This window comes from Pieris rapae, chromosome 24, assembly GCF_905147795.1.
Source record: "Pieris rapae chromosome 24, ilPieRapa1.1, whole genome shotgun sequence".
Taxonomy (NCBI): domain Eukaryota; kingdom Metazoa; phylum Arthropoda; class Insecta; order Lepidoptera; family Pieridae; genus Pieris; species Pieris rapae.
The window spans coordinates 2,628,817-2,654,425 of NC_059532.1; the positions used below are offsets into that span (position 1 = coordinate 2,628,817).

Genomic DNA, 25,609 nt, shown 5'->3' on the forward strand with positions numbered 1-25,609 from the left:
ATTGTTTTATAGTTTATTGATGACTTTTAATACAATGTTGCCGCATATTCTTTTTACTTTTAAACATTTTTTCACAGATTAAACACTTATAGTCTTTGGTATTTGCGTGTTTTACTAGATGTGCTTTTAACTCATGCTCTCCATACATTTGAAAGCCACAGATGTGACAAATAACATTCTTTTCCTTCAAATGTCTTTGTTTTACATGCCTTCTTAGAATACTTTGAAAGATAAACGACCGTGGGCAGTGTAGACATTTAATTAAATCTCTTCTTTTGTGCACAGATGCCATATGTAACGATCTCTGGTAATGAGTTCTGAAGTACTCGCAACAAGCCGAACATCTATACCGCTTATTATGAACACATTTCATATGTTCCTGTAACACTGCCTTACTAAATTTTTTATTACAATCCATACACAAAACTGTATCCTCTATGTCACCCTTTAAATGAATACAGACGTCATTAGTGTTACTAAAATGAGTCTGGCAAGTGTCGCATTGGAGTTTTAAAAAATGTCTATGCCTTTTCATCATATGCGTAACGACTGCGCCGTGTGTCGAAAATTGGGACCAACAAATGACACATTGACAGCTGTCTAACCTAAAAGGAATGAGACCTATATTATCGTGAAATGTCATCGCGTGTTTTCCGACTAAATGATTAATTAATCTATGCAAATTGTCTACGACTGCTTCGCACAGGTTACAAACAATATTTGTTATATCAACAAATACAGTTTCTTCGTAATAATTAGATATTGTTTTATAAATATCTTCAGGTGAATGGGTAGTTTGGTGCATTTTCAGTTGGTCAGGTGAATCAAACATTTCATAACAAAAAAAGCATCTAAAGCACGTTTTCAACCAACGAAACGGCATGATGTTTGAATTTAACAGAACTTGTTTAATATTATTTCTGATTAACTCAAATTTCTCCTCGTCCCTTTCTTCATCTCCGCTATCCAGATCTGAAACGACAAATATTAATTTAAAAAAAAATCAGAACATATATATATATTAAATTAATTTGAATTAAATAATTGGTTCAAAAAGTACTAGACCGATAATAAAAATAATTTCACAGATTAAGGCTAGGTTATTTTAATTGCAAAAGAAGGATTTCTACTAAAATTACAATGTTACCCAAGGTGTAAAAAAATGTATATGAAATATCTTTATCGCATGGGGTGCGAAAGCTATTGATAATAATAGAACGAAAAATTCAATATCTACAAAAATACGGGCCCTAGCGGCCCTAGCTCAGTTAGTTAATAAATAATTTCAAATATATATATATACTACTACTACTATAAATAATTTCAAATAAATATATATATATACACATACAATTAAAAATAAGAAAACAAATCAAATTAGTTTATTTTATTAATAGAAGTTCCAATTGAGGATAACAACAATTTATATTAATATATACACTATTACAAGTCAGTAGAACATAGCATCTAGTCAAGCTTTTCACAATTGTTTTCTTTCCCTAGAGAAGTTAAATTTATTTCGTGCCAGTATTGCCAAATGTCGGTATAAGTTTGTATTAACCGTTCACCATTCTCGGGGCGAATGAGATTTTGGTATGACATAATCGTTGATCATCAACCACAGCTCTGTAAAATGGGCATTACTGGGCCTATTATACTCTGAAAATGGTCTGAAGAGGTTTCTGTAATATTCTGTTTGACTTTCAACCTTATTTAGTACGACTGGACTAAATGTGTTGTGCGTGTTTGATATATCTATCAAAGGTTTCTTTTAAATAAAAAACTTGATAAGTTTGTGCTTTTATTAATACCTAATAATATTTACACGGCTTTATATTTGAATACAATAATGTAAAGATAAATATATTTCACTTTTCCGCCATCGGAGATTCAAAAACGAGATTTATTATAGAACGTCAATCAAATTTAAGTCTACGTGTAGGAGCTGTCAAATCTCTGTGTGAAGTTTGACATATTTGACAGCGCTTATAATGAAACAGACTACTGTGACTAATAAATGACAGTTGCATGTAATGTACATGGCAGTTGTAAAATACGGTTGCTTAGCGCTAAGTACACAACTGAGGGTCTCTCAAGGCATTTTTTGCCGCCTCTATGTGGAACCGGCAGCATTTCCAAAACAATTCGACTGAGAGCGCTTTAAGAAAAGAAACAAAAAACGCTGCATTCAGTACTGATACGGTTTTTCATAGACATAATTCCGCGTTTAAAAAACGCTACATTCAGTAGATACGGTTCTTCATAGACATAATTCCGCGTTTAAAAAACGCTACATTCAGTACTGATACGGTTCTTCATAGACATAATTCCGCGTTTAAAAAACGCTACATTCAGTACTGATACGGTTCTTCATAGACATAATTCCGCGTTTAAAAAACGCTACATTCAGTACTGATACGGCTCTTCATACACATTCTTCAGCGGCACGCCTTTATGCATTCTCGAAAAGTGCGCTTTCATAATTTTCCTCGTCGTAAACATCTTATCACAGCCATCGCACCTGAAATTCTTCTCACCGCTGTGTTTATACATGTGATTCTTTAGTCTATGGCTCGTGAACGCCTTCCAACCACAGACGCTACACACATGATTCCGCACCTTCAAGTGCGCGTCCCGTAGGTGTGTCATCATCATACTCCGAAACACAAACGTTTTCGGACAATGCAGACATTTTATGACCTCCCTATTTTTATGCGCCTCCACCATATGTCGCGATCGTTTGTAATGCGATCGAAACGTTTCATCACAAACGAGACACTTATATCTCTTCTTATCCAACTCGTGCTCGTACCTCTGATGATTCTTCAACTTGTACCGACTCTCAAACTTCTCCCCACACTCCTGACACAGCATACTACTATTGTCGTGTACCGCCTTCACATGGAGACGCAAAAGGTTCGCGTCTTTGAAATTCTGCCCGCAAATTTCGCAAAGCGTAGCCGACGTGCCTTTGTGATCCTTATTCGTGTGATGCAACAATGTTCCAAATGTGTAGAAAGTAGCCCCACAAGTCAGACAATTCAAGGAATAATTGTCCAATTTGAAGGGTATCATGCAAATACCCACATCTTTATTGTAAACCACACCATGTTTCTCCACTAAATGATTAATCAGGTCGTACAAATCCGGTATATCATCAGAGCACAGATTACACGATAGCGAGGAGACGTCTATGTAGACGACCTGTTCCCAGTATTTGTTCATAGTTGTCTCCTTTATATCGTCTCCTGTGTGTTGGTGTTGGTGCATTTTCAGTTCAGACGGTTCTGTGAATATGTCGTAGCAGTAAAAACATCGATAGCAACTCTTCAACCATCGGAATGGCATAGCTGTTGACTTTATGAGAACCTGTAGAACATTATTTCTCATTATATTGCGTTTCTCCTTTGACGTTAACCGTTCTGGTTTTTCGATTTTAAAATCTTGCAACGGTATCGCCTCTTGTTCTGAAACGAAAAGCCCGATGTTATTTCTTCTTTTAAATGCTAATTTGTTATGGAAAATAATTGTTCACCGATACGCGTTTTAAACTTTGATCTTAAAATTACCTTGCGATATGACTTATGTAGTAAAAACGAACGGGACTCCATAATTAACGTTAAAATAAGCCTCATAGATGCTTCGCCATCTCTAAGTAGGACTAAGAAAGTCAAAGTTCCTTTAGTCTCGACTCTGAACCCCACATCAAATCAAGAACGAAAAAAGAAATTGGAATTCACACAATGAAGAAATGTTAAATTCAAAAAATTATTAAACATTTAACATTTTCAGTTTCAATTAATTTATATATACATACATATCGGAGTTTTTATTATATAATTGAATAACATCAGAGTCAAATTAGTTCAAAACGGATATATTGTTAATTTTATAGTCTGTATTAATTTAATAGTTATTATTATTTATGTTGTAGCAATGGTGTAGGTGTCAGCTGCCAATGTCATTTTCTTTAATAACGTCAAAGTCAAATTGGTTCAAAACCGTTAATACGAATTGTTTATTAAATTTGTCAGTGTTGCTAGATTTTACGACTATTCCATGACTACATTTTAATTACTACAGACTATCAAACAGTCGTTAACATGTAGATCTATTAATATTGGTAAATAAATAAACCATATAACGACTTTGAACTAATTTTACTGTGTATTAAATTATAATGATATGGCATTTTATTTTATTTAAATGTGTATTTGTAATATAGGCAATAATGTTTGAAGATCTTAAATAAAAAATCTTATTCATATAAGGATAAGTGGTAAGTAAAATTATTTCTTTAGTTAAGTTAAACAATGTTACTTTTTTGCTATGTACAAAACGACAATCAAAATTTAAAAAATTAATGTGGTAGTTCTACCTCCGGTTTAAAAATCGGAATAGCGCTATTAAATCAGTACCCAATAAACCACAAAATATTGTTTTTACAATAAAAAATAACTGAATTTATAAGAATGTAAAAACTTTAAGCAAAAAGGAGTAGTTTAGAAAAATAAAAACAGAACATTATTTATTTTATATTATACATGTAAAGAAAATCTAAAATACTCAAAAACTACTGAACGGTTTTTCATGATTATCTTTTTCCATGATACCGTATTTAAAACAAACGGACCTAGAACGGGGCCTAGCGCGAACCGTCTCCCATAAATGTCCGAATCATAAATTTTACAGTATCACATAGGGAGCGTAACGTAACGTAACGTAACGTAACAAATGTTTGGTTTGCTCTCGATGCGGGGCGGGAATTGAATTGACGCGTTATTCTTAATATTCAAACAAACAAACAAAAATAATTTATTCATATAGGTAACATAATGTACACTTATGAACGTCAAAAAAAAGAAATATACATTAAATGATTCTAATTTTACATTTACCGCCAGTTCTCAAATCAAGGTCGTAGAACGGAAGAGAACTGGAAATAAACTCTCCGCCACTCTTTTTAATCGCCATTTCTTTTACACAATGTCTGTAAGCTTACCATTACACCACGTTCCATATGACATCTTGAGTAATAAAGAATAATAAATTAAATTAAAAACACAGATTTGTCCTCTATAAGCAGGAGGCATGGTGAACTACTATTACTTCGGAGTTTCCAGTACTTTAGCCACAAAATGGTATAAAGGTATAATATAACAAAACGTTTTACTATTGGGTACCGGAAAAAAAAGTTACGGCGCGTTACATGGGGGTCAAGAATCTCCGAAAATTGTTCCTCAAACAGTTTCGTCCACAGATACTTGAGTCAATTCAATTCGCTTCAACCCTCTCTTCTACGCACTCCGGATGGTGAGTCTTATAATGCAGCCTGAAATTCGGCCTATGCGCAAATTCTTTCCCACAAACGCCACACGCATGGTCTTTTCTACCAGTGTGGACCACTGAATGCGCATTCAAATTGGACTTCTTAGCGAACTTCTTCCCGCACACCGTACAAATAAAATTCCTATCGCCATTGTGTTTGCGCAAATGCAGTTTCACATCGTACGGCCCAAAAAATCTCTCCCCACATATTGGGCACTCAACATTTTTCTCCCTCAAATGAACTCGCCTCATGTGACGCGACATGAGACTCTGTTGCGGGAATATTTTTGGACAAAATGGACATTGAATCCTCATTTCGGCCACACTGTGAACATTTGCCAGATGCAGCTTCTTGAAGTATGGACTTTTGAAAATCTCCGGACAGAATTGGCATGTCAGAAGATTCGCCATGTGCACGTTCTTCTCGTGAAGCGACTTCTTCGACAGCGTCTCCAGACTTATCCCACAATAGTTGCACGTGTAGCCACCATCTCTGTGATAATAACGATTGTGCATTCTCAAATGATTGTCACCCTGAAAACTCGCCCCACAAACATCGCATATATAATCGTGGGACAGATGATGCTTGTTAGCGTGTCGCAGAAGGTACTCGAAGAAGACAAACTTCATGTCGCATATTGAGCATGTGGGTTGGTCTTTATCCAGTTTGAAGGGTAGAAAACAGTTCGGTACACTCATATCATATTCTGCATCATGCGCTATTATCAGGTGGTGTATGAGTTGTTCTAGAGTAGCATAAATTTGAGTACAAAGCTCGCAAGTGAGGTTAGTTATATCAATTTTGACTGCTGCATCACGATTTCTATTACTCCTAGTACGATCGAATATTATCAACTCTAAATTTGCAAATTTATGGTTTTTTGTATGCTCTCTCAATGTATCGGGATCTTTGATAGGTTCAGTGCAAAAGAAACACCTATATTTGCCTTTGTAAAAGAGAAATGGCGTGGCATTGCTGTATTGCAACACATATTCGATGTTTCGTCTCTTGATCAAGTGTTTTTGAACCATTTCGTTTTTCTTTTGTCTGTCTTCGACGTCTCCTGCAAAGATAGTCCCTCATGAATCCTACTTCCTTCATAGCCCAAATATTAAGCAAAATGGATTGATTATAGATACGTGAACCTATCTACACTAATATTATAAAGAGGAAAACTTTGTTTGTTTGTTTGTAATGAATAGGCTCATAAACTACTGGACCGATTTTAAAAATTCTTTCACCATTCGAAAGTTACATTATCCACGAGTAATATAGGCTATATTTAATTTTAAACAAAAATAGGGTTCCGTAAGATATTAGGGTTATTCGGACACAAGGTGATAAAAATCAACCAAAAAAGTTACTTATTTTGCGTAGGTACCCTGCCTAAACTATTAAAGATAGAACCATAAAATGTTCTAAGTAATTGTAAATCTTATAAATATCTACAACTACTACGACACACTATACCTATCTATGTCGAGTGAGGCACAATAACCATAAATGACATGGCAAAACGACGTTTGCCAGTTCATCTAGATTTTTATATAATATTCAATTTTTCAATTTCAAAAATTCTTTTTTCAATGTTCAATAAAAATTAAAAGTGCTACATGTCCAGTGTACATTATTTCCTCGAATGTAACAAACTTATAACTAAACACGTTTTTTTTAAAAAAGCCGTATTGCTCTTTTTAAACACTTATAAGAAAAGACAGATAAAAACTAAAGTTTAAATTTTTCCAAGTTTAACATTAATAATTAGGTAAACTAGGATCAAGGAACAAACAAACAACTATTTATATAATAGGGGTCAAACGAGCTTGCGGGCCTAAAAACGGCAGTCATAGCATAGACAGCCATTTTTAGTGGGTGCGTTGCCGGCCTTTGTTACCTATTTTAAGGGTATAACAAAAAACATTTTAATTCTATAAATTTTTATTTACATAGTTTTGATTACAATATAGCAAAGTTAAAAATACATTTTATACTTTCGATTTCGTACTACATTTTAATTATAAAGGGTGTATTAACAAACCGTTCTCTCAGAACACATTTGTGACAGGCTTTGTAAGAGTCAGTGAGGCTTCCAAAGACAATAGTTTTTATTATAGAGTTTGGTTGAAGGTAGTTTAAAAGATCAAAACTTAAGACCTTTATGGAACTAAATAAATAAACAAAAATCGATTGGTTTATTTAATAAGAGATGCCTCATAGTCGAGAAATGTTCAAATTCGTTGTAAAAATGGAATTTTTCGTCTACCCTCAAATTTAAATAAACCTTACCATAAGAAATTCTGGGTACCCAGAGTAAAGCCATATGTAACGTCAATGCATACAAATAAAACCTGTTTCAAAACAATATATGTATATTAAGGCGATACGAAGTTCGTAGGGGCAACTAGAAATTGAATAATTATACATAATATACATGATTGAAACAAATAAATCTGTTAAAAAGTTTACAGTTTTTTTTATGCAACAAGTCGAATTGGTTTGAAAAGAAATGCTTCACTGCTTCTACACAGTGGTGGTGCGCGACAAAAACTAATATAAACTAAATATATATAAATAACGGCTACCTGCCAAAAGTTTTTGAAGTGAAAGTTCTTATAATCGATGCGATTTCAAACCGGATGCAACGGAAAAAGCGACAGTAAAAAGAGACAGAAACATATATTCATAAGATTTAACTTGGGAGTAAATGAGATAGGCATTATACAGCCTTTTTTACGTTTTCGTTGTTTTAGTTTTTGCCAAATTAAAGTTTTATTCAAGAAAATTAAAATTTATCATTAATATATACTGTTTTTAAAGAAAAATTTAATACATTTAGAAAGTGAAAAAAGATTAAATAAAGTGTAAATAAAATCTTCGTTTTTGAAGGTTTCACTTCTACGTGTGAATTGCACATGTTTTTATTTTCTATACATTCATTCAGCGTTAACATGCCCATATTTCTTATGCATGCCCATGTGCGATGCCAAATTACTACGACGCATAAACGATTTACAACATACAGCGCAACTGAACTTCCTAACACCCTCATGTTTCACCATATGAAGCTTCAATAGGTGATTATCAAAAAACTTCTCGCCACAGATGGAACACTCCATATTTTTCTCCTTCAAATGTGTTCGTCTGATATGATCCCGCATGAACGAATTCCTCGTAAACATTCTACCGCAGTAACTACACTTATGCCCTATATCATGGACTTTTATCAGATGCTTCTGCCTCTGATACGGCGACTGAAACTGTTCCGGGCAGTTGGGACACTTAAAATCCTTCGCATTGTGGCATTTTGCGTTGTGCCGGTTCAAACACCATTGATTCCTATACTGAATACCGCATATCGCACACTCGCAAGCGCCTTTATGCGTATGCGCAATGTGGGCCGTTAAATTCGACACCTTTTTAAAACTCCTCCCGCATGAATCACACACATGACACGTATCACTATGCTCAGAGTTGCAGTGTCGCAGTAGTGTTGTGAAATATCGAAAAACACTTGAACAATGCGTGCATGAGCATTTGTCGATGTAAATTCGAAACGGCTCAAAACTATGAACCGATTTATCGTAAGACGCACTGTGTTTAGCTATGATATGATCGATCAGTTGGTCGAATTCTTCAACTGGTTCGCTGCAAATCCTGCACGCGAGAGAGGATATGTCAATTTTGACAGTCGTCCGTTCGCCTTTACACTTCTTAATACTGGGCGTGTCAAGATCGCAGAATGGATGTTCGGAGGCCGTATGCTGTTTCAGATCCTCAAACTCCGTGAACCGTATCGAGCAATAGAAGCAGGAAAACTTCCCAAAGAATTTAAACGGAACCACCGATGTCATGTTTAGCACGTTTATGATATTCCGTCTAATCTGGGTTAAGTTTTGCTTTTTCTTCGGCTCTATTGCGTTCTCCGATGGTAGCATAGCCGGTGTCTTTTGAAGCATATTCATCTTACAGTTTTTTATGTGCAGACCGACACCTTGTTTAGAATGACATTTTTTGGCACAATATGGACATTTGTTACTTTTAAACTGGGAATGTTCGTTCTGTATATGCTTTTGTAACAACGAAAAAGACGCAAAGCTAATATTACAATATATGCACTTTCTGAAATGATTTTTGTTTTTGTGACTTTTCCAAGCGCTTTTGGAATCGAAAACATCTGCGCATACATCGCACGGGTACCCTCCATATTTGTGGAAATTGTGGAGGTGAAATGCCAAATCCCGTTTAGTATTAAACGTGGCCCCACAGTCGTCGCAAACAAAACTATTATGCGAGTGTGCAAGCTTCAAATGCCTCCTCAAATAGACGAAGTAGGAGAAATCCTTTTCACAATACTGGCACTTCATATCCACCAACCGAAATTCTGAGATTGGCGTCTCAATTGTTTTATCATAATCCAAATCGTGTTTTCCTATCAAGTGATCGACTATTTCGCTTCGACTCGTAAAAGGTTCGCTGCAGATTAGGCATTCAATAGCTGATATGTCCAGTTTTATTTCTATACTATTTCCTTTGATTGCTCTGAGCGAGTAATCTCTTGTTGTGCATTGGCCGTGGGATTTCATGTGCTCCTTCAAATCTAAGTAATCCGTATAGTCATTGGCACAATAGAAACACAGATATTTGCCTCGCCATTTAAACGGTATTATCGTTGTGTTGTTGAACAGTATTTGCAAATTTTTCCTTCTCTTCTCAGACGTATAAGGCTCTAGGCCTTCCGGATTTTCATCTGTAAACAAATTCTTTCTTCAGTCCTCTTGAAAAACCTTCACCAATTTTTAGCACACAAGTTTCTTGTTAAGCACACAGAGCAGTGGCATTCTTGATCATAATGCAAAACTATGATTATAAATAAAAGCTAAAGAAGATCATGGCCTATATATTTCTAAAACTAGTTCATCTGGCCGTGTGAAGACATATGGCCTCTCAAATTCTTCTTCCACAAAAACCGCTTCCCACAGATATCACAATGATAATTTCTCTCACCAATATGTTTGACTAGATGCGTTTTTAATAGCGGCTTATCAAAAAACCTCTCCGAACAGATATTACACTCGAAATTCTTCTCCTTCAAGTGCAGACGTCGCACATGATTTCTCAAATGAGAATTTATTGTAAAAATCCGGCTACAGTACATGCATTTATGGCCAGAACTGTGCACTTGTATAGCGTGCTTTTTAAGAAGATATTGCGTCCCGAATTTATCATCACACTGTTGGCACTGATAAATTTTCTCACCATGCACTCTGGCTTTGTGACGGGATAGTTTGTGGACGGTGGCAAACTCTGTGGAGCACTCTATACATTTGACACTCTCTTGTCTATGGTAGCGCGATATGTGTGCGCGGTAATTGTAATTATTGCCAAAAGTCTGACCACAGTACGCGCAAACAAAATTCTCCACAGAATGTAACAAGTTAATATGTTCCAGCAATTTTCTGAAATACTGGAAAACGTCCGAGCAAAATGGACATGGAATACTATCCTTTGCAATTTTGAAGGATTGCAAATATTCTACAGTTGTATCATAGGCCGCTTTATGATTAACAATCAAGTGATCAATTAGGGCTGATACGTCTGAGTATTTTTCTGAACATACTTTGCAGGACAAATTAGATATATCAATTTTCAAACTAATATCGCGTCCTTTAAGAAATTTCATAGATTTGGATTTCAAATCGCAGTGCGTATGTTGTTTGACGGAATGCTCTTTCAGTGAATCGAATTGTACGAAATCTTTGGAACAGTGAAAACATCGGAAACGATTCATAAAGTACTTGAAAGGAAGCGCCGTGGACATGTTTAGGAGGATAGCTATATTTTGTTTAATCACTTTCGTTCTATTGGAGGAATCTTTGCATCTACTTAGATGATACTTCAACCCCAACTTAGACGTGAAAACTTTCTTACAGTTATCGCAACTTAGAGTCAACTTTACCGGTTTTAAGTTAAAATCAACAAATGCATGCTCATCAAGCAAATGCTGTCGGAGATTATCAAAATTTTCAAAAACAATATTGCATTTCTCACAAACTGTTACAGAAACATCAACTTTAACTTCATCGGGAATGTTTGTATTCATTATAACATTGGGACCGTGTGATTTTATATGTTTATTTAATTCGTCATATTCTAATGTTTTATCGCAAAATAGACAAGAATTTTGACCCTTGAATGGTATAACGCTAGTATTATTGATGAGTGTGAGTAGGTGCGGGCGTCTCGGATCAGTAGCATCTGAAAATAAATTTCTCTTTTCAGATACTTGCTGATTAAATAAAATAAGTATTTTCCGTAGAAAATTCAAGCACATATGGTAAACTATTGTAAGTTTAGTTTATTTTACTAGATACAACGTTTCAAAACTTATATTTCCTACAAGAACTATTGAATTGTGTATTTGGTGACTATTAATAAAGGTATCAATACTATGTCTTTAAAGAAATTAAAATATATAAAAATGCCTGACAGATGTAAAACATCAACATTATTTTGGAAAAGTAATATGCAGAAAAGAACAGATTGTAATAGGAACTAAATAATGATAAAATAAAATATTACGACTTTTTTTCCAGATAACGATGATGATGATGATTTATTAAATAAAAAAATATTTTCATTAAATATTTTTAATGTGAAATTTACTACTGCATATAGGTATATAATATGTAACTACTTTTATATGCATTTGTCGCGCTCCTAAACAAGACTGCTTTGGTTACAATTAATACAAACCACAACGGTTTTCTAATGTAACATATTGTGATATATTATATTATTTTGTAATAATAATACCATCAAATAGCGCGGCGACGCGTCGCCACAGCAGAAATCGGTTTTACGTGCGGCTATAGATTTCTAAATTAGTCTCCTCATGTTAGCGATAGGATTTTATTTATTTCGGACTATTAGTTATATTAGGTATTTTTACATAATATATTTAATAAAAAAAAAAGAGTGGCGGAAAGTTTATTGCTAGTTCTTCTCTTCCGTTCTACGACCTTGATTTGAGAACTGGCAGTAAATGTAAAATTAGAAGCATTTAATGTATATTTCTTTTTTTTTGGCGGTCATAAGTGTACATTATTATCTATATGAATAAATTATTTAAATACTGCGTTAAATAAATCAAATCAACAATTTACAAGTTTTATATACGAAGCAACCCTGGTGAAGTCAGGTTATGTAGCCCTTGACCAAATCCAAGAGGTACTACAACAATTTCTAGAAACCACAGCGGTTTTCTAATGTAACATATTGTAATATACTATATTATTTTGTAAAATGAAAGAGAAAAAAATTTTTTTTGAGGTTCATGTTTACCTATATGAATAAAGATATTTTTGAGTTTGAGTTTGACTAGAGAACTTATTAAAAGTACCTATAAGCGACGAACATGCATGGTCAATGCCATGGAAGTGAAGAGAGTGAGGTCAGGAAAGAAGGTTCTTCCTCTAATCCTTCAGGAAAATGGCATAAATAAATTGGCAGGCTTTATCAAATGCAATTTCCCCGTACTAGAATGTCTAAAGTTATTAATTCTTTTTTGGGAAAAGGGATCCTCTTCTTTAATAAAATCCCAGAGGCTCTTTTATCTCTGCCTTTTAATAAATTTAAGAAATGTATTAAAGAAATGCTGTGTAAAAAGGCTTACTATAAAGTTAGCGATTATCTAATTGATAAAAGGGCCTGGTACTAGTGCTGGGCAGGCTTCTTTTAATTAATTTGCTATATTTGTTTTAAAATAAGTATTGTTTTATGATTTGCTTTTTTAAAAGAGTACCGAGAGATTTTTATTTTTCTCTCCTACACCCTCTGTCTTCTTTGCCGATGAGTAGGAGTGCCAACAGGCTCAAATTTAATGACGTGGAATAAGTGATACCCTATCTTATGTTCCATAATAAACGTATTTTATTTTATTTTGATTTAAACGCCACATACAATTCATCAAGGTTATATAAGTAGATAGTTGTAATTCTAGTTAAATGTAAAAAGATATTCTGGTTTCAAAAAGACGTTTTTTTTTTATTTTTGCCTTAATAGTAATAGTAATAATAGTAGTAAATATAGAATTAGTACACAATTCTATCAAATTTTCATAAATGATATTGTTTGTATCATATAGTTATATTAGTGAAACCTATTGTAGATACAACCAATGTGTTTATTTTATGTTTAATTTTTAACTTTATTTTTATTGTAAAGATGTTTCTGTTTTGTTTCCAAATAAATAAATTGTTAAATTCCCAACTAATTCCAATTTTTATATAAAAATCATTTTTAAAACTCTTTCCACCTAATGGTGCAACACATCATTTCTCTTATGCTTCGCCATATGCGTACTCAAACTCTTCTTCCAATAAAACCTATCCCCACATACATCGCAATGAAAGTTCTTCACGCCACTGTGCTTCACCAGATGTCGCCTCAACAGGATATTATTAAAAAACTTCGCGTCACAAATCGTGCACACCACATTTCTCTCCTTCAAATGCGTCCGCCCAACATGATCCCTCATAAACGACTCCCTCGTAAACAATTTGCCGCAATACGTGCATTTGTGCCCCAAATCATGGGCCGCTATCAGATGTTTCTGCCTCGAGTACTGCGTCTCAAACGTCTCGGGGCACTTGGGGCACTTGGCCGCCTTCACGCCATGCTGCCTGGCCATGTGCATGAACAGCCTCGACGGTATATCACAATCCAGACCACAAACACTACAATTGAACTTTCCATCACTATGCCGCCGCCACAGATGCACACGAAGATTCTGTTCCCTACGAAACGACTGTCCACAGTGAACGCAAATATTTCTATTATCCGTATGTATCGTGTTCATGTGCTTCAACAGTGTTCCAAAGAATCTAAAAACCTCATCACAGAGGGGACACTTCATCTGATCCTTGACCAAATGGTACGGTTGGAGGCAGGTTTTAATTGTTTTATCATAATTGGCTTCGTGTTTCGATATCAAGTGGTTTAGTAACACGTCCAAATCGCTAAACGTCTCAAGGCACAACTTACAAGCCAGATTGGCTATATCTATTTTGACCGAGGATTCCGATTCGCGACATTTGCGTATACTATTACGTACGTCGCATATCTGATGCGTAATTAGCGTGTGTTCCCTTAGGGAATCCGGGTCCTGAAAGTCTTTGGAACAGAAGAAACAATTGAATTTATTCTGGAAGAAGTTGAACGGTATCGCCGTGGACATGGTTATCACTATAGAGATATTCTCCCGAAGTTGTTTTACGCTAGTACGTTTAGGTGCGTCATACTTGACATCGGAATCCATAATGTCACCATCATTGTCATCAAAGACAACTTCGGCATTCCTACAATTCCTGGAATGCATTTTCAAACCGATGTCCGTGTGAAACTGTTTGAAACACAATTTGCATTTCAGCGAACCGTCATCCGGGTGCTCGGTCTTCATGTGTTTCCGTTTCAACACGGCCGAGGGTAGTTTCAAAAAACATATATTACACCGCGACATATGGCGATTAATCTTATGTTTATTCAATATATTCAACGAGGCGAACGTCAAATCGCACGCATCGCACACAAAACCACCTTCCCGATGATAATTCTTCGTGTGCGAGAACAAATCCCGCTTCTTATTGAATTTCTGTTCGCAGGTATCGCATGTGAAGCTATTTTTGGGATGGTTACTGTTCACATGAGAGACTAAATAGCCGAAGAACGTGAATTTCGCCTCACAGTTGAGACAGGCAAGATCTTTGAGCCGATACTCCTCAAAGGGCATCTCAATATCCTGATCATACTCCATACTATGCTTCAGCACTAAATGTTGGATAACCTCACTTATCCTGGGAAAAACCTCTTTACAAATCTCACAACTGATTTCAGAGACATCTATCTTTATCTCCACGTTACTAACACCTCTTATAGCTTTTAAGGAATGTGTTCGTATGGAACATTCACCATGTGCCTTCGTATGTCGTCTGAGTTCGGAGAATTCCTCAACATACTTGCTACAAAAGAAGCAAAGGTATTTTCCGCGAAACTTAAATGGAATTATTGTTGTTTTATTGAATAGGGTGACTAGATTTCGTCGTATGCGCATCGAGGTTGGGAGGCCGCTGTATTTATGTTTATCTGGAAAGAGATATATAACTTTAAATGTACCCTATCAGAATAAAAAAAAGAATGGGTACATTTAGAGTTAACAATTCCCAATAGTGGAAGACTTAAATAAAAATGATTGGGTTTACAGAGCAAGCTTTGCTTCGGGCTTTTATTATTCATGAGAAATTTAAAGATGGTTGACTAAAAAAAAAGAGTACTTATGTACACGCGTAAGAAGTTATACTTCTTTGGCGTGGGTAAAAAAATGCAGTAGTGATTAACGATAAATTAAAATTAATCAAAAAGACTGTTGCGAAAGCGTTGTTTGAACTACCGTCCTACTGTTTTTTCTCTCTCTTAAGACGAAAAACTGCTCATTGGAATGATTAGGCTTTTATGAGTATGGTTAGTACTTTCTGATGTCTGCACCCTTGCGAACTTTAGTACTTATTTAATACATTTTCACCCATAAACAACGAAGAAAGAGCTTCTTGAGAAAGTGGAAAAAATATATTCTATGGTATTTATATTACGATAATTATTTTTTATTTATTTAATTATTTGGTTGATCGTCGAGTTTATTATGTCTACCTACATTTTTGTTTCGTAAATTTTATATATGTACCTACATCTGTGCGTTCTAATAATTATTATTAATCTTAGTTTATAATGTTTTCTCAGTATGCGAATTTTTGTACATAATTCATATGAGAAATAAAGTTATTCTAACCGTAATTATCGATAATATATAACCACTGAAAGCTGGCATCTGTGAGAAAGATTTCGAGTCGCTATTATTGTTATAGATAATGTATACCGCCATCTAGTGCTTTATTTCAAAATCGTTACAAATAGATCAAAACACGCCTAGTGCTGCGAGAGCGAAGACACTCCACAGCCCCTATGAGGCTCAGGGTCGCACCAGGCCCGCCACAACGACCGCCATTAAACGGGGCGCGAAACAACAGCCCCCGCAAGCCCACGGGGGTTACGGGGCACCCGGCGTCACCCGCGGGTGCAACGCAGAAGACAGACTCGGCAAAACACGCCCACAAAGAATCTTAGAGTATGGACACTCTCCGCACTTAAGACACCCAGTACCTGGATGGCCGAGCTTTGCTCGGTATTTTTATTTTTTTATAAGAGGCCGTTCATAAACTACGTTCGCATACAAGGGGGGGGGGGGGGGTCTGGCCGAGTGTGACAAGATGTGACAAGGGGGGGGGGGTATACGGCAGCGTGACGTTCGCGCTCACAACGGGTTTCTTTGTTTTTCCAAAACTTGAGAGAGTAACGTTTCCACGTACCCTGCGCTCTCGATTCAGTAACAAATGAAAATACTATTTCTCTAGAATTTATCATACTCAGTGGGGGGGGGTCTTAGTTTTTGTGACGAAATATTTCTAGGGGGGGTCACAAAAAGTGTGACACAGCGTGACAATGGGGGGGGGGGGGGGTCAAAAAAAGCTGATTTCAGTGTGACGTATTTTATGAACGGCCCCTAAATTGTGTTTTTCGAAATTATATGTAAGTACGATTTACATACTAATAAAATGATGAAATATGAACAATATAGATTATATATGCTGGAATAGCTTTAGTGTTGTTGTGTCGTTATCGCAATTTAAAAAAAATAGTCTCATTATTCGCCGATAGATGCCAGGAAGATACATTTTTCAGTTTAAATTGGGACTACTCAAACACCACCTTTTTGTTGTTTTCTATCATTTATTCCTAGCTAGATCGATTTATCGCCCTCGAAACCACCCGTATACTAAATTTCATGGAAATCGTTGGAGCCGATCCCGAGATTCCAATTATATATATATACAAGAATTGCTCGTTTTTTATATAAGATTTAGTCCATTTTGCGTCAAGGCTAATTTAGCATAGCTCCAAAAAGCCCAGAACTTTTCTGGACACTTCGAAGGCGGCCTCACCTATGAGGATTTAATATGATGCACTTTCATATGCAATCGCAAACTGTTATTTTGCGCAAAAATTTCGTTACACAGAGGACAAACATATTTCGTATCACTGTGTATCCGCATATGATCTTTCAAAGTTTGCTTCCGCGCATATGCCTTCTTGCATATGCTGCATTCATGCACCCTCTCGCCCGTATGCTTGATTATATGCTTTTGCACGTGGGTGCGCGAGAAGAATTTCTTCCCGCACACCGTGCACGCAAAGTTCTTCTCCCTCAGGTGTACCTCCTTCAAGTGTACCCTCATTTTGCTCAAAATTTGAAATGTCTTTTGACACACTGGACATTTTATATCCGGACCTTCAACGTTGTGCGCAATGCTATGATGTATCTTTCTTGACGTATAATTTTGAAATGTCTCAGAACAGTAGATGCATCTTATTGACTTGTCTCTATTGTGGACTTTTCTTTCGTGGTTTTTCCTCTGCGTTAGAGAACCGAAGGCTTCGGAACATAGACTGCAGTGGAAGGCCGATCCATGGCTAAGCGAATGACACCTCAGCCGATCTTGACTTAAAAACGATTTCCCACAGAGCTCGCAAACATAATCCCCATAGTGTTTGTTCATATGTTGATTGAGTTTAATAAAATATTCGAACGATTCCTGGCATTCCGCGCATCTGAAGCCATCTTCTCCCAGCTTATATGGCACAACGCCGAAACCAAATTCATTAAAGACTTTACTATGTACACTCCTACTGTGCTCAACTATTTCTTTGAGATCATCAAATTCCTGATCGCATAGTCGACAACGGGTGTTTAGCACATCAATTTTCACTTTTTCGTCTCTTTTTAGGTACGAAACAGCCGATTTGATACTAGATTTTTCATGATCTTTCGTATGCTCTTTTAATGTGGCGATATCTTTGAAAGGCCGATGGCAAAAGAAACAAAGATATTTATGTCTGTGCCATTTGAAGGGTATGACGGTGGACGTTTCTAATATGATTATCGCATTCTTTTTCATAAGTCGATTTCGTTTTGTGGACGAATATGAGTTTATATCTTCCGCCATATCTTGGCTTTTTGCACCTAGAAATTAAAATTATTTCAGTACGGCCGCTCCTAATCCTTCTTTTGACATATGTATATATATATATACTATGACACCATCACCAAGACATACAAAATATCACTATTAATAGTATTGTCTTTTATTAACATAGCTTTTACACATTCAAAGAAAACATTTACCGGATTGAAGCTATGTATTATTGTAAACTTACAATTATTTCATATATTTTTAATCCGACGTTTCGCGTTTACAGGGTGCGTGGTCACGGTGACTGAAGACAAAAGGTGTTGAATATCAAAGTATCAAAGCTTTCACTTTCCTTATAAATTACTTTAATGTTTAAAGAACTTTATTTCTCATGACAATTTTTTTTTAATTTACATGAGAAACATAATATTAATATGTATATATACGAGCGAGATACACGTCGCCATTAGCCGTCACAATTTTAGTCAACTGTGTTCATTCTAACATGCATCTTTATTGCCTTTATGAATTTGTCAAACACACCAATATTGCGAATTTGTGATGGTAATTGATTAAATAATTGCACACCCATACCTAATAGATTTCTTCAAATAATTTGTACGCGGCTTCGGCAAGATAAGCAAACTCGCTCGACGAGTATTTCGTGTCGTTGTGTATTTGATTTTCTTAAATGATTTAAAGCAACTATGGAGAGAGTTATAACTTTATTTTTGATAATCATAAGTGTTTAGTGATTTACATTGTTAAGTAGGTCTTAATTATTATTGTATTTTCAACCATGCAAGTTTAATCATATTGTACATATACTTTTTTAGTGTTTCCTATTCTTGTGTAACGCGACTTTAACGAACACAGCTTATCCGGAGCTGTATATATTCGGTAGTGGGTTGATTGGTTTTAGAAAAAGCATTGTTTTACTTTTCTCGAACCTAATTCGCTGTTTTGCTGATGATTTTTTTTCTCTGCTTTAAGTACCAAAATTCTTGGTAATTTTATTTTGTGTATTTCTCTTATCTTGTTTATATTTTTCATTCCTATTTTTTGCAAAACTTATCTTAATATATATATTTCTTGTGTGCGTGTGTATGTGACTGAACTCCTCCTAAACGACTGGACCGATTTAGACGAATTTTTTTGTGCGTGTTCAAGGGGATCTGGGAATGGTTTAGATTCACAATATTGTCCGCTGGACAATGTTTTTTTAATTAATTTTCAATTTATTAGTTGTTGTTGATTTTGGAATGTTTTACATTGGATCCGACAGACGGCGCTACCATCGCAGTGTCAAATTTTAAATAATATTCGAATTTTAATTTTAGTCTGTCCCGAAATTTAAAAAAAGTTTTGTTATCATTGTGTTATATCGTGTGTGACCATGTGCTGGATCGTTAGATATTGTCATAACATTTGAATAATAATTTTCATCAAAATGGCTTATTAAAAATTGAAATTTTGAAAATAAAGACGTGTAGACAGGACAACGTCTGTCGGATCCGCTAGTGTTTACATATATTTTCGTGCATATTACATAGAAGATTTTATATAATTATCAGTAGATTTCGTAATATGAACGATGTTGTAGATTTAATAAATAAATAAATAATAATAAAAAAAGGCTTAATTTCAAATCTCATAAAAGATTTTATCCATTCATACAAAGTTGCAGTACAAAGACTTTTATTAAAGTTATCAAAATAATGTTATGTATGAAAAACAAACATACATAGTTTTATAGACATAATATTCAAAGACAGAAAATTAATATATGTCACGTAATATATAATTGCATAGTTTGCTAACTATTATTATTTTCATAATCCAGTAGTATTTCTCATATACGCTTACGTCAAAAACTAATACGTATACGAGATGTTACGTAATTTAATACGTACATTGTTTTATAGTGATTATGCATTAAACTGCTAAACCGATTTAAAAACCTAGATTCGACGATAAATTATAAAATATCAATTTAATATTGTAATTGACTAACTAGATAGAAGATCGATATTGTTTCTTCGCATTGAAACTACACATATTTCAGAAATTCTTTAACTAAAAAATATATTTTCATATAAAAAGCCATGACGGCGAATATATATACCAAATCTCTAATAATTTATTATTAAACTCAATTGGTAATGGTATAGTTTAGATTTCATTTTTTTTCTTTTTTTTTAAATTATATTTCACTCAAGTGAGGGGTTGCGCCAATTATCTTTGTAGGCAAACATAGTAAAGAAACATGTTCTAGATTACCAGGCAAAGGATGATCACCTATTGATATTGAACCATCTCGGCTTGTAGCACCATTTAATTAATTTACATAATAATACTATAAAGAATAAATGTTTACTAGAGATGGGTATTGATTATTCTATTTTTTTCTAGAACATGATGTAGTGATACCGCCGCCCATGGACACTCAATGCCAGAGGGCTCGCGAGTGAGTTGCCGGCCTTTTAAGAATTTGAGTGATGGACTCTAAGTCGAATCGGTTCGGAAATACTTCAGTGGGCAGCTGGTTCTACAAAGTGGTGGTGGGCGGCAAAAACTGCCTTGAAAAACGCAGTTGTGGAACGGCGGACATCGAGGTGATACGGGTGAAATTTTCTATTCTGCCTATCTTAATATATATAAATCTCCTGTCACGATGTTTGTCCGCGATGGACTCCTAAACTACCGAACCGATATCAATCGAATTTGCACACCATGTGCAGTCTAATCCAACTTAAGAGATAGGATAGCTTAGATCTTTAATTATAGTCGCAATTTTATTTTATTGGAAATTATTTGTTTATTATTTGATACAATTCTAACAGATGGCGCTGTGTTTAAAGTACCAACGTTTCACATAAGTTCTCCTACCGTTTCCCTTGATTAATTTACTACTATGTAATATAACAAAAACCTTAGCCATAGCAACGCTTGGCCGAGTCTGCTAGTATTTTATATGTTACACATACCCGCTCGTTATATTAATTTAATCTATCCTTGAAAACATGATTGCCTACATTGGTAACACTCTAAGTAAATTGTCAAAGTGACAAAGATGGCGTTCGCGCCAAAAAATGTTAAATATATTTTTTTTTAATTTTATGACCTTGTGACATAGACCTTTAAATCATAACTTATTTGGAAAATGTTCAGTACTTTGGAGTCACAAAACAAGTCATTTTAAATAATAAGTACCTGGATGGCCGAGCTTTGCTCGGTATTTTTATTTTTTTATAAATTGTGTTTTTGGAAATTATATTTAAGTGCGAATTACATACTAATAAAATGATGAAATATGAACAATATAGATTATATATGCTGAAATAGCTTTAGTGTTGTTGTGTCGTTAAAGCAATTTAAAAAAAAAAGTGTTATTATTCGCCGATAGATGTCAGGAAGATACATTTTTCAGTTTAAATTGGGACTACTCAAACACCACCTTTTTGTTATTTTCTATCATTTAGAAATTATTAATTTTCCTAGCTAGATCGATTTATCGCCTCCGAAACCCCCCGTATACTAAATTTCATGAAAATCGTTGGAGCCGATTCCGAGATTCCAATTATATATATATATACAAGAATTGCTCGTTTAAAGATATAAGATATGCAATAAGTTTTAAAGCAGAACAGTTGTACAGATGGCAATGACATTCAATGACTAATATTTTGTCTATGGAATATCATAGACTCATTTAGACTATACCACAAGTCCACAGAGAAGTAGTGTTTTACTTATAAGTGTTTTACATATAAAAATGAGATCTCTGTATTAATGGGAATTTATATATGGAAATCATACTTATATCGCTAAGACATAGATAATATTACCCATCCCTAGTATCAACAAATACCATAAATAAACCTACCTTTAGCTTTGGATGCCTTGGGTTTTTCTTCTTTCTTTTTCACTGATTTAATCGACTTTTTGGGTCTCCCACGTTTTCCTTTAACTGGTAATGGTTCGGCTGTGACATCATCATTAATCTCTGAAAAATCAGAACATAAATAGTTAATATTTTTTATTACATTTACAGGGTACAATAAAAAACCTAGCTTTAGTGGTACAAAGTTCTTAATTAATCATGATCCAGTTGAGGCCATTTAGGCCATATGTGGGCAACCACCCGCCCTCGGGTCAGATCCGGCCCACTGTTACGATAAGTCAAAGTCAAAAATCATTTATTCATATAGGTAACATAATGTACACTTATGAACGTCAAAAGAAAAGAAATATACATTAAATGATTTGAATTTTACATTTACTGCCAGTTCTCAAATCAAGGGCGTAGAACGGAAGAGAACTGGCAATAAACTCTCCGCCACTCTTTTTAATCGCCAAGTTTTTTCTTTAACACAATGTTCGTAAGGAGCTGCAACCATTACACCATATTCTATGATATATGATGCTTACAAGACGTTTTGAAAAAACCCAATAAAAATAATATCACATTAGGTACTCATACTCACGGGCGACACATCAAAAGATTTCTACACAAAACACCTTGAAAAAGACAGAGAAGCTTAGAAAATTTACAAGAATATTAATTAGTGGGTGTGGCAGTATTATAAATACGAACAATTCTTCTCATTGATAAGAGTCAATAAAGCAACACATCGTATAAGACTAACAATAATTTGGAAAATTCTTTATGTCTTTGTATCAGTGGAGTTAACCCAACTGTCGAAACCTATAATTGATTTCGGTGTATTTAAGGTCATATTTTAATAATCCTAAAACTTACAAGCGACTGGTCTGTGCCAATTGAGTCTTTGAAATATATTAAAAATGTTTGTACTATAATGTACACGCGTTAGAATTTCTTCTTTGGCGTATGGAAAAAAAATAACTAAAATCCAGTAGTGATTAACAATAAATATTAAAATTAATCAAAAAGATTTTATTTAAATAAATAAATTATTAGTAAATAATATCACCCTCATAATATATGAAATTGATTTAAAAACACCAAAATTATATTTATTTATTCACACTGTTTAATTGTACTGTTACGAAACATGTTCTAAAAAAAAAATACTAGAATATACAACTTGAGCATAGTTATCGATTTCCATGCTACCTAGATCTAACTTGACTATGTCGAATTTAGGTGTTGGTGTGCGCATCGTAAAAATTCACTCTCATCATGCCAAAAGAAGCATAACTTCAACAATTTAAGTACATACCATCATCAAATGCCATTGGTTCTTCTAAGAAGTCAAAGTTTCCTGTATCTTGCAACTGTTCTTCTGTATTTTGTTCCAATTTAAGATTGTCTTCAAACAATATGTCAACTGTAACTTTAATTATGTAACTTTCAGTACATATTCTAATTAAATAATTATCCTTTAAGCAGATTTTAGTCAAGATATTATAATTCCTATCAGTTATTCAGATCAAATATAAATTAAATAAAAAAATAAAGCAGTGGCGCTACAACCTCTTTAGGTCCTGGCCTCACATTTCTGAATCTGTTTCATGATCATTTTTAAATATAATTGGTAAGTAGGTGATTAGCCTCCAGTGCCTGACACACGTCGTCGATTTTGAGTCTAAAACATATCGGTTTCCTCACAATGTTTTCCTTCACTGTATGAGCAAATGTTAAATACGCACTTAGAAAGTCCATGGTGCACAGCCCGATCGAACCTACAACCTCAGGTATAAGAGTCGCATGCTGAAGCCACTAGGCCAACACTGCTTAGATCAGTTCAGATTCAGATTAAATATATGATTATATATTTAGAGTAAGCCTATAAGTTGTTACAAGTGTTATGAAAATTATAACCTAATACATATTATAATAATACCTCTTTTCTCCATATATGAATTTATCATTAATAACTTTTTCTTCTAGGTAAGATTCAGAAACAAGATTTAGCCCAAACTATAACTCCTATGTCATAATCTTAAATATTATGGATATAGTCATGCTTATAAAGAAAAAATATGTATTGTGAACGCCTGTATGGCAAAATCTAATATGTTTTTGACACAATGGAATTACTTTTAACTAATGGCTAACATTTTTTCTGAAACATACCTTTGGTACTAAAACTCAATTTAATATTGTACTCTGAAAGGTTTCAAGAATATATGTACAGTAACTAAAAATATTAAGCAAACACAAAAAAAAAATCAATTGAAATAAAACTATGAGGACTTATTGTAAATTATAATCCATGTTTATACCAAGCACTTGCCATTACCAAAACATATAATATTGTTATTTAAATATAAACACAATGTCTAATTTAGTTTTAGTTATATAGTATCCTCTTATATGTTATATATTTCACTCTTAATATCACTTATTTAATAAAACTGTCACTAGTTACACACTTGGCTAGTACTGTTTTTTAATTACATTATACATACCTCTTTGCTTAAAGTCACCTCGTCCCACCATATCCACAAATTTTTTCTCACATTCAAGTACCTGTTTCTTAAAATTGCAAGCATCTCTGAGCCGAGTGATACAAACTTCACATATAAGCCTATTTGTACCATTTGGACCTTCATTGTTTTGTGATATCTAAAAATATATTTACTGGTGAAATAAGGTGGAGATTTATAATATATACCTTGCAAATGAAGGAAATCAGCAAGAAAAATAATTTAAAAATGTATTTAAATTGAAGGCACTATCACAAAATGTAATACAATGATCACATATAAATTTTATAACCTTAAACTTACGCTTATATCAAAACATTCCAACAACATATCGGCATAGACCTCATTTTCTCCCATCCAAAGGTATTCAGTAGCTAATTCCTTGTAGCATCCTTCTGAAAGACAACACCGGCATAGTCCCGGATTCTCCTTTACAATAACATCATCAAACTCCATTTCTCTATGTAAATTAACAGTACATTATTATTTAATAACTAAACTTTGTCTTAATTATGTAAACGTAAGGTAGTTTAGAGAATTACAATTCAAGGAAGTTTGATTTATTTACAACATTTCTTTTCTTTCGCTTCGTAATTTGTGTGCGCCATATTGGTACTCAGTGTCAGTAATCAGTTTCTGAAACAGTGTTGCCAACTTAATTTTAACGAACCCACCAATTATGCCGTCGCAACCCACCAGAAAACCACTAACATCCACTAACTAATATTATAAATGTAAATGTGTTTATTTATTTATTCTTTTTTCACGCCCAAAGGAAATATAGGAT

At 34.4% G+C, this 25,609-nt stretch overlaps 2 protein-coding genes across 9 annotated transcripts in view; both read right to left on the reverse strand.

Moving 5' to 3' along the window:
* LOC110996043 (zinc finger protein 729) lies at nt 1-25,451 on the reverse strand. Of its 8 annotated transcripts, XM_022263525.2 has the most exons (6): nt 25,365-25,451; nt 25,126-25,282; nt 24,805-24,961; nt 23,613-23,726; nt 22,295-22,414; nt 13,540-15,469 (listed from the first exon to the last, which is right to left on the reverse strand). In XM_022263525.2, exons 2-6 carry the CDS (start codon nt 25,276-25,278, stop codon nt 13,644-13,646), a joined length of 2,370 nt encoding a protein of 789 aa, XP_022119217.2. In that variant the 5' UTR covers nt 25,279-25,282; nt 25,365-25,451; the 3' UTR covers nt 13,540-13,643. The 8 variants fall into 8 exon arrangements, with proteins under 8 accessions (XP_045489586.1, XP_045489585.1, XP_045489583.1 ...); XM_045633630.1 differs by lacking the exon at nt 13,540-15,469 and adding an exon at nt 1-972 and having other exon boundaries at nt 25,126-25,451; XM_045633629.1 differs by lacking the exon at nt 13,540-15,469 and adding an exon at nt 1,789-3,467 and having other exon boundaries at nt 25,126-25,451.
* The window catches only part of LOC110996039 (5'-AMP-activated serine/threonine-protein kinase catalytic subunit alpha), a 141,634-nt gene that overhangs the window by 74,054 nt on the left and 41,971 nt on the right, over nt 1-25,609 (reverse strand). The window lies entirely within an intron of this gene.

Excerpts from the sequence above, each read along its gene's own strand:
- LOC110996043 (XM_022263525.2), bottom strand. The coding sequence starts at position 25,278 with ATGGAGTTTGATGATGTTATTGTAAAGGAGAATCCGGGACTATGCCGG. Across the intron at positions 24,962-25,125 it reads TGGAATGTTTTGATATAAGC|ATATCACAAAACAATGAAGG; the intron begins GTAAGTTTAAGG and ends ATATATTTTTAG. Across the intron at positions 22,415-23,612 it reads ACCAATGGCATTTGATGATG|AGATTAATGATGATGTCACA; the intron begins GTATGTACTTAA and ends CTGATTTTTCAG.